Genomic DNA, 14,008 nt, shown 5'->3' with positions numbered 1-14,008 from the left:
ATGCACGCACCCTACAGACCTCTTAGGAAAGGGGTGAGGTCAATAGTAGACAGTCTAATGTTGAAAATTTTGGGGTTTGGGGAAGAAACCAGAGTCTGGTAGAGTATTCCAGACATTGACCACTCTGTTGCTGAAGTCGTATTTCCTGCAGTCAAGTTTGGTGCGGTTAACCTTGAGTTTGTATCTATTGTGTGCTCTTGTATTGTTATGATTGAAGCTGAAGTATTCATTTGCAGGTAGGACATTGCAATGTATGGTTTTACATACTATATTTAGATCGGACCAGAAGCGGCGTAGTTGTAGGTTTTCTAGGTCTAGAGTTTCAAGTCTGGTGGCATAAGGTATTCTGCAATGAGTAGAGGAGCGGAGAACTCTTCTTGTGAAATATTTCTGGACTTTTTCAATTGTGTTAATATCAGATACATGATATGGGTTCCAGACTGATGAGCTGTATTCACGTATAGGTCTAGCAAATGTTTTGTATGCTCTAGTTAGTAGTGTGATATTACCAGAGAAGAAGCTACATAGGATTAGATTAACAATTCTTTTTGGCTATGTAGTTACAGTGGGCTCTAGCACTTAGGTCATTTGAGATAAGTACACCAAGGTCCTTGACAAAGTTTGGATCCTCAACAAGGTCTTGACTATTTAGCTTGTATTTTATTTTCTGATTTTTTCTGCCAATATGTAAGACTGAGCATTTATTTGTTGAGATTTGAAGTTGCCATTTGTTTGACCATTCTGATACATAGTCAAGGTCTTTTTGGAGGTAGTAGTATTGTCTGTGGTGTTGAATAGCTTTACATCATCAGCGAAGAGAACGCAGTTGCTCTTAATATGATCAGAGGTCATTTATGTAGAGTATGAAGAGAGTTGGTCCTAAAACACTGCCTTGGGGGACACTACTGTTGACAGGTACATAATTTGATAGGACGCTCCCAATTTTGACCATTTGTTGTCTGTTTGACAGGAATGTTTCTCTGTCCAGTGTCCAGAGATAACATAAGATTTTAGATTTAGTAGTAGTTTATCGTGTACCACTGAATCAAGGGCTTTACAGAAGTCTATGTAGATTGCGTTTATTGCTTTGCCCTAATTGAGTTGTGTAGTCCATATGTTTTTGCAGTGTAAGAGTTGCAGATTACATGATAGTTTTTTACAGCAGGGAGCTTTTCATTTTTGCTCAGATCATTCTACATGATTTTGGAGTATCCATCTTTAGTGCCTGCTGAAAGCGGGGGTAAAAGTCAAGACTCCTTTAAGTAAAGGGCAGCTTCTGGTGACCTCATGGACACATTTGGGGAGCTTTCATAGCAGAATGGAAGGGATTGGCTGTGGGTGTCTTCTAGAGTGTTTCTCAGAGTCTATGGTCCAATGTAGAGAGAGTATAGTCCTGGGATTTCCTGGTTGGCTTCCATTTAAGCATGAACCAAGTCCAATCTTGCTTAGCTTCTTTTTCCTTAAATTGCTGCTCCATGCTGGGAACAGAAGAGATAGTATGCAAAATAGTCCCACGGGGGTCTCATTATGTGAAAGGCAAAGCACTAAGACCCAAGGGTTTTTTTTTAAAGTAAAGTTAGAGATATACATTGTTGCAAGAAGGACATAATATTATCACTAGTCTAGTTTCCTGTTAAATCCACTAAGCGTCCACTACGTTTTCTCATATTGATGAATTTCAATAAATAACCCAGTTACAGTGGCAAAGGCTGCATTATTAGAAAGATCCAGTTAGGGTTTAGAGAAATCAGAGAGAACTGGCTTCGTACTGTCCTTTTCTTAGAGTTTCCCAGTCTAAGTCAACAAGGCTTCAACTTCCCAGTGGCTCCTCCTCCAATTCCTAGTCAGTTCCAACCTGGCTGGATTACCTGAGATCTGTCAAGATCAAGTGGGTATTAGCTATGGAGAAAACCTCTGCTCCCCCCAGTATCTCCATGGGGATGGCAGACGTTCAGTGGCTTCACAGATTTTGCAAAACTGAAAACCTATAACATGCAGTTGTTGTTTTATCTTTTTGTTTTTGCAAGGAAAATTCTAATCCTGCTCTTCAGCATACTTTGGGAAAGCCAAGTCCACCATGTTTTCTGTGTGCATTTGCCACAGGAGCCAAACCAAGTACCAATCCCTTTTTGTAAGGAAAACTCTGACCCCGTTTGCATCTCAAAAGACCCAAAATACTGTAGGCTTTAGGAAAGATGGAAGGGTGAAGCTAGAAGGAGGGTGTCCTTGGCAATCAGTCCATTTTTTTTCATTCATCCAGCCAACGAGAAAAGGAAGAAAGACCTTTTAAATAAACTGGACTTTGAGAGCGCTGGACCAGAGGTGGAAAGCTAGAATAGTGTCAAAGGCTCTAAGCCAGAGGTCTCTAAACTTGGCAACTTTAAGACTAAGGATGAGCAAATGTATATATGTGTGTGTGTATATATATATTATGTGTGTATATATATGTGTGTGTGTATAATATATATATAATATATATATGTGTGTGTGTGTATATATGTGTGTGTGTGTATATATAATATATATATAATATATATATATAAAATATATATAATATATATATATTGTGTGTGTATGTGTATATATATATATATGTATATGTATGTGTGTATGTCTGTCTGTCTGTCTGTCTGTCTGTCTATCTATCTATCTATCTATCTATCTATCTATCTATCTATCTATCTATCTAAAGTTTTCGCGGGTACTTACATGTATGGCATTTGGCTTTGTAGTTGTGCTTTTAAAGTTGTAGCAATGTTTCGGCAGAATCTCATCTGCCATCATCAGGCTTCTGTATGATGAACACTATACAGAAGCCTGATGATGGCAGATGAGATTCTGCCAAAACATTGCTACAACTTTAAAAGCACAACTACAATGACGTGGGAAAATACCCAAACAAAGCTGAATACCATACATACATACATATACATATATATATGTTTTCTTAAGTTTTCGCGGGTACTTACATGTATGGCATTCAGTTTTGTTTGGGTATTTTCCCACGTCATAGTAGCTGTGCTTTTAAAGTTGTAGCGACGTTTCAGCAGAATCTTATCTGCCAGAAGCCTGATGATGGCAGATGAGATTCTGCTGAAATGTCACTACAACTTTAAAAGCACAACTACAATCACGTGGGAAAATACCTGAACAAAGCTGAATGCCATACATACATACATACATACATACCTATATGTGTGTGTGTGTGTGTGTATGTGTGTGTGTATGTATGTGTGTGTGTGTGTGTGTGTGTGTGTGTGTATATATATATATATATATATATATATATATATGTAAGTACCTGCGAAAACTTAGTTTTTTATATGTCTGTCTGTCTGTCTGTATGAATGTATATAAGATTTATATTCTACTATATTTTACTAGAATGATGACAAAAAGCTATACCAAAACAACTCCACCATGTTCAATGTTTTTTTATGTGTTATGTTTAGTAAAAATTAAGAAAAGAAAGCCTTGTGGACTTCTGGGAGCTGAGGTCCACAAAGTCTTAAAGTTGGCAAGTTTTGGGTGTACCCCCCCAAGCTACTCCACACTTTCTCCCGCTCCCCTTTTGACCACACCTGGCGTTTTCAGTCCCAGGTGCCTCCGCCCTCTCACTTTCCTTGCTTGCCTGCCAGGGGAGAATTGCCAGCTGTGCTTAATGATTAGCCAAAGCCGTTTGTAATCTCTTGGCCCAGGGAGGAGGCCCGACTTCCAGGAGACAAGAGCCGATCCCAGAAGCCTTTCCTTCCCCACCCAGGGGCGGATCGGGGCCCACTGGTGCCCCCCTCAGCACTGACACCTCCTTTGGAGGTAACTACACAAAGGAAGCCATATCCTCAACCTTTGTGGTGCCTCCTTTGGGGCCTGGAGCCCTAAGTGCTGCTTAAGGGTTACTAATGCACCAGCCACACTGTCCCCACCTAAAGGGATCTGTGGGAATCCTCCGACCCGGGCAAACCCCATTCCAGGCACCCGCTTTCCCCCAGCTGTTCGCCCCCGCCGCTTTCCCGCCCCCTCAGGCTCCCGAGAGGGCTGAGGCGCCTTTTTGTTGGATTCCCGCCTGTCCCAGCCAGGCCCTGCAGGCTTAGCCCAGGAGTGAGTTTCAAGTTACAGGCGAAGGGGAGGGCGAAGCCGCCCCGACACCCGAGCGGTGCCCGCATCATTTCCATACAAATCACTGGTTTGCCCGCCTGCCCGCCCCCGGGGTGCCGCTGCGCTGCCTGGTCCTTTCCGCCCGTCCGGGTCGGAAGAATGCCGGGAGGAGGAGGAGGAGGAGGCGGGCGGGCTGGTTCGGTGGCCCCGTCGCTCCGGCAGCTGCTCTCCGCTTAGGGCGGCTTCGGGGAGCAGCCCGCCGGGGGAGGCCGGGAAGAGGAGGGTGGCGGCGGCGCCCGGGTCCCCAGCGCAAGTGCGGACGCAGCTCGGGGCGGCCGGAAAGCGAGGAGCGTTGCCTCCCCAGAGCCGATGCTGCTTTGGCGGCTGAGGATCCACCGCAGCAGCAGCAGCAGCAGAAGCGGCGCTTGGAAGTCGTGGGGCCGGCCGCGGGCGGAGAAGACCCGGAGGCTGAGGACGAGGCGGGCGGAGATGGCTTTCCGAGGCAGTAAGAGACCCCGCCGCGTGGCTCCCCTCGGGGGAGACGGAGGAACGGGGAGCTCTCCGAGGGGACCCGCTTCAAGGGGGAGAAAGGGGATCCTTTTACATTGTTGCCGGCGGGGGAGGGAGGTATTTTTAGCCTGGCCTGGAGAGTTAAAAGCGGGACTCCGGTCATGTCGTTCAAACGCCCCCCTTGCGTGGGTGGTTAGCCTAAAATCCCCAGAGCCGCAGCCGAGGAGGAGGAGGAGGAGGAGCGGGCTTCGTTCGGCCCCGTTGGGAAGCCTCCGAGGGCAACTCCGACTTGTGCCTCACGGGCGTTTAAGTAACCTCAGGCGGATCCAACCCCCCCCCCCGCCCCCTCCCCCAGGAAGGATAGTTTGAGCTCTTCGATTTAAGTGGAGGGGGGAACATTTTATTAGGGGCGTTCATTTCAGGCTATCTTTGTTGCTGATGGAATGTGGCCTTGAGGGTGGCACAAAGGGGAGAGAGATTAAGGAAGGGGGGGGGGAGTCGACCCCCTGGCGCCTCTGCTTGCCTTCTGGTTCACCGCAGCCTCACGGCTAAGGCAGGGGTCCCCAAAACTGGGCAACTTGAAGACTTGTGGACTTACAGACCCTTCAACAACTCGGACATAAGCTGTTTCAACTCCTACCCTCAAAACGACTCTATAGAGCCCTGCGCACCAGAACAACCAGACACAAGGACAGTTTTTTTCCCCAAATGCCCTCCCTCTACTAAACAAATAATTCCCTCAACACTGTCCAACTATTTACAAAGTCTGCACTACTATTAACCTTCTCATCACTCCTTATCCCCTCCCACTTGTGACTGTAGGACTGTAACTTTGTCGCTTGTATCCTTAAGATCTATATTGACTGTTTCCTAGTATGATTTGTTTGCTTATTGTACCCTGTGACTCATTAAGTGTTGCACCTGATGATTCTTGACTCTTGATGAATGTATCTTTTATGTACACTGAGAGCATTTGCACCAAGACAAATTCCTTGTGTGTCCAATCACACTTGGCCAATAAAAGAATTCTTTCTTTCTTTCTTTCTTTCTTTCTTTCTTTCTTTCTTTCTTTCTTTCTTTCTTTCCTTCCTTCCTTCCTTCCTTCCTTCCTTCCTTCCTTCCTTCCTATCTATCTATCTATCTATCTATCTATCTATCTATCTATCTATCTATCTATCTATCTATCTATCTATCTAATCTCTCTCTCTCTCTCTATCTGATTTGATTGCTTATTGTACCCTATGACTATCATTAAATGTTGTACCTGATGATTCTTGACAAATGTATCTTTTCTTTTATGTACACTGAGAGCATTTGCACCAAGACAAATTCCTTTTGTGTCCAATCGACACTTGGCCAATAAAAGAATTCTATTCTATTCCTATTCCTATTCCTATTCCAGAGTTTTGGCACAGGATTGGGAAATGGCTGGAAAAAAAAGATGGGATTAAAAATAGACCATAGACCAGAATATTTATTACTGGGAATTGTAAAAATATATAATAAGGAAGAATTATATTTGATAATGCACGTCATTGCTGTGGCAAGAATGGTATTTGCCCAGAAGAAAGAGAAAGAAAATTCCTAGTGAAGATGAAGTAATAAATAAAATTCTGACGCATGCTGAAATGGATAGGCTTAACGCTAGAGATGAAAAATAAGGATGAATCGGAATATTATATAATTTGGAATAGATTTTACTATTGGTGGGGACAGAAAGGAAGGGGTTAAGAATGAAAAGAGCTGTTAAGAGGACATCATGAGACTAAATAATACCAAGAATGTTGGAAGATATAAGTAAGGATGAATAAATGTGTGTGTGTATAAATGTATATAAGATTTATATTCTATATTTCACTAGAACGATGACAAAAAGTTATGTCAAAACAACTCCACCATGTTCAATGTTTTTTATGTGTTATATTTAATAAAAAAAATTAAAAAAGAAGTCTTTTGGACTTCAACTCCCAGAATTCTGGGAATTGAACTCCACGGGTCTTAAAGTTGCCACGTTTGGAGACCTCTGATTTCAGGCCACAAACAGCCCTAGGAGAGAGATTAAAGCCCATTGCTACTTTACATGGGTGGCTGCTTAAATGGGATAATTTACTTACATGGTTTTAGAACACGGTTTATAAACTGGTCTTTATCTGGATTATAATAATGAGGGAAGGGCAAATGCCTTAAAGTAAACTCAAGTACGATAGCTTCCATATTTTGTTTTCAAAAAGCAAACTCCTAGTAGTTGAAGTGTAGGATGAGAGTGGTATCTGTATCTAAGCCACATTTACAAGGAAGAATTTGTGTTCGTTCTGTCCTCCTCACGTGGAAATCAAGGAAAAGTGAGGTGGCATTTTATTTTTCTCACTGTGCACCTCCCAAGTTGCTGTGAATTTCACTTCCACAAACCAGGTTGCAAAAATGTCATCTTCAGCCCCATAGACGGATCTGGTCTCTTCCCTGTCTCTGGCAGGCAGGGTTGTAAATGGAAGGGGAACCAAGTGGAGAGTTTCTTCTCCCTAAAACAAGCCAGGTTTCTTCCCTGTCTGTCCATAGCATGAGGGACCTTATATATATACACATTGTTGTTGTTTTTCTTTTCTGGTTGGAGACCCAGGTCTTTGCTAAAATCTGGTTCTTCTTGATCTGTGTCACTCAGAGGTGTCTGTACCTCAAATAAAACAGCTTAAGCTCTGAATGTGAATCCAGCTTTGGTCTGCCCTGCCTTTCTTGGACCAAGCTGGACTTCCCATTTTGGGACTGACTTACAGACATCCACCTCCTTTTGCCTTGTTCCCCAGAAAGACAAGGGACTTCTTTGATGTTCTTCATCATATCTTTACCTCACTGTGGATTCTCTGTGGCTGAATAAAAATATGGAGACATCTCCCATTCTCCCCAGTTCAGCCTGAAGCCACTTGGAATTCTAGGTTGTTCCTTTTGGTCACCCCTCTCCCTTTCTCTAAAACTGGAGTCTCCAACCTTGGCAACTTTAAGACTTGTGGACTTCAACTCCCAGAATTCCTCACCCAGAAGAATTCTGGGAGTTGAAGTCCACGAGTCTTAAAAGTTGCCAAGGTTGGAGACCTCTGCTCTAAAATGACCCCAGAAGGAGCTCCTGGAAAATAATAGAGAGTTACGGTTCAGCAAAATGAGGAGAGGGTGGACTAAGGAAACTTGGAGTGATTAAGTAAGATTACAGAGCAGAGCAGATGGCCCACCGCAAATCTCTACATAAAGTTACACCCAGAATCTGAATCAGGAAAGAAAAACTCCCCAACCATTTCTGTGGTGGGCACCAAATTGGACTTCCGGTGTGAGTTAAAAGCAGTGTAGACAGGGGAGGGGAGGGAGGTAGCGAGCAGGCTAGGAGAGAGGGACGCAGAAGGGGTTTCCTGTGAAAAGCCAAATTTTGAAGAGGGAGAAGCTTGCTGGTTTTTGAGCCCCCATAATGCTGGGCTACTGTATGGGCAAAACAGACTTGTGGCTGTCCTAGGGGATGTTCACTTCATTGAAAAGTGATCACACTGGGGGGGGGGGGAAACCAAAGCTGGTTGCTCAGCTCCCCTGAATCGAGATCAGTCTCTACTTGTGGGGAGGGACCGGCCTAAGAGGGAGATTATTCTCAGGTAATTAATATTTCTAAGCTTACCCTTCAGGGCACGGATTATAGGCCAGGGAGAGGAGGGATGAAAGGAAAGGGTTGGTTTTGAAGTACCTCGGATTTGGGCTGAGCATCTGAAGGCCAAGAAGCCACAGCAGATCACCTTCTGAGCAGTAGTGGGATCCTACCTTGGTCGCTACCGGTTCGGTGGGTGATTGCGCACGGAGGCGCGCCCCTAAAATGCGCGCACGCATGCCAATCACCCACCGAACCGGTAGCGGTTGCCACTAATGCTGGAATACCCAAGTGGGAAGGCTCATTTTAGGCCCTTTGGGGTTAGGGTGGGGCATTTCTGTAGCGGGTTCCCCTAAACCCTCCAAAGCAAAATCAAACAATGAACTGATTTACGGTGGTGGTGGGGTTTTTAAGAAGAAAGGGACGCTACTCAACACACCAATCAGCTGAGAGGATGAAGAAACCAAAAGATGCGGGAGAGACCTCCCACCCACCCATGCACTTGTCGCTTCTTTGATCCTCTCAGCTGATTGTGGGAGGAACCGGTTCAGCTGTACTGGTAGGTTTTGTTTTTTTTTACTACCAGTTTGGCTGAACCAGGCCGAACCAGTAGTATACCTCCACTGCTTCTGAGGCTGTCAGAAAGCAGCTTCCCAGCTGTCTCCCTGTTGCGAGTTCAGATGAAATGTGATCCAGGGATCCCTTTGCCTTGATTAGATGTTCTGGATATCACCTGTTTGTCTTTCTTTAAAAAAAAAAAAAGGCTGTTGTTGAAGATGGTGATTAATCCATGAGATAACATTGGGGTCAATCTCATCCATGAGATGCACAATGCCCTCTGCTTTGGCATGTATACAGAGAAGGGCTCCTGTTGTGGCTTCAGTATGTATGAACCCCTGAGGGAGGATTTCTCTCTTTTTTTTAACAAGGAAGAAACAGATAATGGTTGAGGTTTATCACCCTTCAGCAGGCCAAACTCTGTGTGTGTGTGTGTGTGGTTGTGTGTGGTTGTGTGTGACTTTTATTTCCTAGCAAGATTGTTAAAAGGTGGTGGGCATCCCACTGTTTTGGATATGTTCCTGAATTCCCCTCGCTTTTTTCTGCCGGCAGGTGAAGATGCAATGACAGGTGATACGGACAAGTATCTCGGACCTCAGGATCTCAAAGAATTAGGGGATGATTCTCTGCCTGCCGAAGGCTACGTGGGCTTCAGCCTGGGAGCCCGGTCTGCCAGGTACGAGCATGCTCTCCTCGTAAGCATCTTCTTCCAGGAAACCTTCTCTTTCTGCAGAAGTCCATTCAAGTCCCATAAAGCCACTGCCTGGTTGCTGCCAGCCTTTCAGTGATGCCTTCATGCAGAGGTCCCCAAACTTGGCAACTTTAAGACTTGCGGACTTCAACTCCCAAAAAACTGGGAGTTGAAGTCCGCAAGTCTTAAAAGTTGCCGAGTTTGGAGACCTCTGCCTTCATTATTTGCGTTCATCTCTGCCTTGCCTTCCATAAGAGTTCTGCTGTGGCAAAAGAGCACCTCTAGACTCCATCGTTTCCCTTCCACCACATTCAATAGGCTCATTCATTGATTCAGGTGAATGAATCCCCACTTCTCCTTGGTACCTGCTCACACCCCAGATCTATCAGAGGTTTCCTTTGGAAACAGAGGAGAGCTTTGTGTGTGACTCCCATAGCTGAGCCACCATTTCGACAGGTCCACAGAAAAACTGGTTGGTCAGATGCCTCTGAGGTCATTTGATGGTTAACGGCTTCCTTTTTCCCCCCCCCCTCAAAAGAATGCGTTATCATTCCCGTGGATCACGGTCACTCTGTCAATTTGTTTGCCAGTTGCTGCCTCGCTGCCAGAGCCCTTTGCCAGCTTTTGTTTCGAGAGGAATGCGCAGGGAGGAAAATGGGTCACGGGCTGCCCTCTTTGCCATGGCCGGATAAAGCCCAAAGCTCATTTGAGCGAGGGCATCTTCCAATTTGCGAGCCTTGAAACATATAAAGCCATCATTTTGGAGATGATTTTCTCCCGGGGAGTGCGGGGGGGTGGGGGAGAGGAGTCAGTTTACAGGCAGTGGGATTGTTGTGAGGCTAATAATTAAACCTCCTGAGCTCAGCCCCAGGACATTTTCCTATAGCTTAATGATTGCTTGTAGAAGGTCCTTTCATTGTCAGACAGCTGAGTGGCATCTCCCCCAAGGCACAGTGCGGATGGGAGTGAATTTGGGGAGTTGTTTCTGGGTCTGCCTTGGTCTAGGACCATGTGACCCCGCTTAACCCTTTAGATTCTTCCTACATGAGAAACCTTTTGCACTATGGAAATCATTTACTCCGGCGTTTCTCAAGCTTTCCAACTTGCAAGATGTGTGCACTGGCTGGGGAATTCTGGGACTTGAAGTCCACCGACCTGAAAGTTTCTGAGTTTGAGAAACGTTGATTTACTCCGTCATATGTGAGTTCAGCATTGCACAACTCTGCCAGATAAATAGAAGTCTTTTGGATGTTACAGTCTTCCCAGATTTCTTATCCAAATAGCATAACATTCCACTGGTGGCGTTATTATTCGGGCTCTCAAAATGTAAACTGTGGCTTTAGTTGTTTAACAAAGAATATCTCAGTATTGAGCGAGTGAATAGCACTTACTGGAAGAAAAGAAGGAATGAATATATGCACACATCTCAAAGATATTTATGGAATGTTAATCTGTCACTTTCCTATCCTCCCTCCCTTAGGATCAAAGTTGCTTAGCTGACTTTATTGTTTTTTTGGTAGAATCTCAAATTTTAACTGGTTCAGCTAAGATGAGCACAACAGAAGTAAAACAATTCTTTATAGAAACACTAAGCAACAAATGCAAATTGTGGTCAGAGCCATTTAAACCGATAGCAAATATCACGATGTCACTAAGATTACAGAAAATAGATGAACCTTGAGGGTTTTCTTAATGGCCTAACCGCTAAAGTGGACTTCCAATAGTCCACTTTTATTTCAGAGTTGCAGACCTGCTACACTAAAGCCTTTTAAATCTTGTTCCTGTTAATTAGCATTTTAAATTGGCTTTACAAGTATGCTGGCTGAAACGCACTTTGGTAGAATATAAGTATTGCATGAATTTCTTGTATCTCTTCTATCAGCACTCAGGCAACCTTAGCAGAAGTGTTGGGACCTTGCACAGAGAGTTTGGAAAACCTCTTGACTGGAAACCTCACAAGATCAGGGCCAGGTTTCTCCAGAAAAGTCTAGAGCTGCCTTTGCTCATGGCCTTGGGATGCAGGTGACCCAGGAGGAGCATAAAAATAATGTATTGGGACTGTCAAGGAAAGCACAGCCCACCTAAAACCTGTTGCAACCCCCTCAGAGCAGCTCATAAGGATACCGTGCTAAGAACTGCCTAACAGTTTCATGGCAAGTGGTGTATATCTTAAATGCACCATTCATGAATAATAGGGTCACACTGTTCTCTTTTAGCCCTTCCCCTGTGTAAGTTATATCTCAGGGCTCTCATAAAAGGTTCTGCCATCAAGATAGGCTAGAAAGAAGGTGGGGATGTAGTTTAGGAAGAGGCACGTTAATGCTATTTGGCATTGAAAAGGTTTTGCCCAGAAGATCAAATCAAAAACGACTAGATCTGTGCCAGGTTTCTTCAGTAGTGACCTTATCAGTTCATCATTCCCACAGCTAAACCACCTCTGAGCAATTAACCTCCTCTGAGGCTTAACCACCAAAACCCAATTTTGGCAGCATCAAAAATAGACCTTTGCGTAGACGCATGAAGTCTTCATGCCGCCGGCCATGGAGGCTCAGTCCAGGGGGACTTGCGGTTGAGCAGCATCTGCCGGCTACTACTTCTCCAGCCTGGGTTTGAGAGCTGTTCCTGTCATCCCACAGGAACCAAGAACAGGACAGGAGGTTAGAGTAGGCTGGAAGTTGTCCGTGTAGCCAAATGACCTTGATTCCCATTGGAAGTTCTCCAGGATCGCTAGCAGAGTGTTTTCCCATCTTCTCTTACCTAAAGTTTCTTGAACGGAGTTTTTATGTAGCTAGCTACCCAGAGTTCTTTTTAATAGATGGGCAGCTACATAGTTTCTTTAATAAATAAATCATTAAAACCAAAGAATTCCCCCCCCCAAAAAAAATAAATAAATTCGGTGCCTATGTCATCCAGCTCTGGCACTGTGCTTTTTTTCCCCCCACTGATTCTTTGCTTTCTATTTCTCCTCCTTTTTCTTCTTTTCCCTTTTCCCTTGTGTATTTCTAAACCTAGTCCTAAGGTCAGGTAAGGAAGCATGGCCGCAGCTTGGTAATGTTTCTGATTTTGCCATTTCTCATTCTTCTGCTTGCTTGTGGTTTTTTTGAGTTAGCATCTCTCTTTTTTTTTTTGAGTTAGCATATCATGGCTACTCGGTTGCATCCAAATAATGCTGTTTTCATGACTGCAGTGAAATGCCTGGGGGTGGTGTGGTGGTGGTGGTGGTGGTTATAGTGCTTAATGGCTTGATAAGATAGATGGCTTTAATAATCCACCAGAATTTCTTCTTGTTCAAGATGGTAACCAATCCACCAGATAAACATTCTAAAAGCGATGGGGTTTTGTAGAAATTTGGGGAGATTTACTCAGAAGTGCACAGTGCATGTCATTGTCATATGCTCTTAAGCCACTTATGCATTCTTACTTTTTTTTTTTTTTTAAGTCAGCCCCTAGACATCCTTTTGCTTGCTGGATGCATATTATTTGACCCTTTTCTTTTTTTCTCCCTTGCAAAAGTATGCATTTTTTTTTTAAACGTGGCATGTCGTCTAACGTTTGCTCTATGCAACTTCCAGGATTAAAACGTCAGAACTCAGGGCGTAGCCTTTCTTTTGGTGGATTCTGATGGTTTTCCTCCAAACTTCAGGAGAAGAGGCTAGGTTGACATGTTCATCCCATTGAATCCCTTGCATATACAACGAAGAGACAGTCTTAACCAGGAGAGTGGACTTGGAGCAGGGGTGGGATGCAAATACTTTTACTACCGGTTCTGTGGGTGTGGCTTGGTGGGAATGGTCATGTAACTGGGTGGGCGTGGCTTCTTTTTTGTGTGTGCAGCACCCCCACTGCTGTGCTCCATGTTGTTGTTGTTTCTTGCCTCCTGGGGGGGCATTTTGCTCCCAGGAGGCTTCCCTGAGGCCCAGGAAGGCAAAAGATGGAGTGCCCTTCCGCGCCCCTTTTTGCCTTCTGGGCCTCAGGGAAGCCTCCTGGGCGAAGCAGTAAGGCAGCAAGGAGGATCTTGGAACAGCTGATTGTTGGAACAGCTGATCGCTGGGAGAAAAAAAAAAGAAATACTGGTTCAGCCGTACCGGTAGCTGTTTTTTTACTACCGGTTCGGTCGAACGGTTCAGCCAAACTGGGCCAAACCGGTAGAATCCCACCACTGACTTGGATGTCCCCCTTCTGCCTCCTACTTCACTCCACTGTCCACTGAGCTAAACTTTCAGATTCTCTGCTTATAAAGGGCAGCCTCCTAATCTTAACCCTGGAATTTGAACCAGTTAGCCTCTGGAAGGATGGCCCTTGATCTCTCCTTGGTTTCTGATGGCTGGTTAATCTGAAAGGCCTGAGGTTGGAATGAGCTTCCTTTGAGCAACTCCTTTTCCTTGTTGTGATACCCTTGAAGTGGAAGTCCCAAGTGTGCTTCAAGTGCACAGCCAGTCGTCAGAGATGGAGGATCGTCTTAAGGTTAGGGCAGTCGGTTCTTAAGGTGGGCTCTTCCCCTTCGAAGGATGCCAGTGTAGACCAGGTAGCCTCTC

General features: G+C 44.8%; 1 protein-coding gene across 11 annotated transcripts in view; it reads left to right on the top strand.

Moving 5' to 3' along the window:
• The window catches only part of ANK3 (ankyrin 3), a 318,758-nt gene that overhangs the window by 243,316 nt on the left and 61,434 nt on the right, over positions 1-14,008 (top strand). For 10 of the 11 annotated variants that reach the window (XM_087932241.1, XM_087932252.1, XM_087932247.1 and 7 more), the window contains one exon: positions 9,335-9,458. In XM_087932241.1, coding sequence (XP_087788367.1) covers positions 9,335-9,458 — 124 coding nt within the window. Of the gene's footprint in view, positions 1-4,251; positions 4,601-9,334; positions 9,459-14,008 lie in introns of those variants that run through there. The other variant, XM_087932248.1, reaches the window with a different exon arrangement.

Source organism: Pseudonaja textilis, chromosome 4 (genome assembly GCF_049901715.1).
Source record: "Pseudonaja textilis isolate UNSWEBS1 chromosome 4, rPseTex1.2, whole genome shotgun sequence".
In the NCBI taxonomy this organism is placed as follows: Eukaryota; Metazoa; Chordata; class Lepidosauria; order Squamata; family Elapidae; genus Pseudonaja; species Pseudonaja textilis.
Note: the sequence above shows the minus strand (reverse complement) of the source record. Positions and strands in the feature narration are given on the sequence as shown.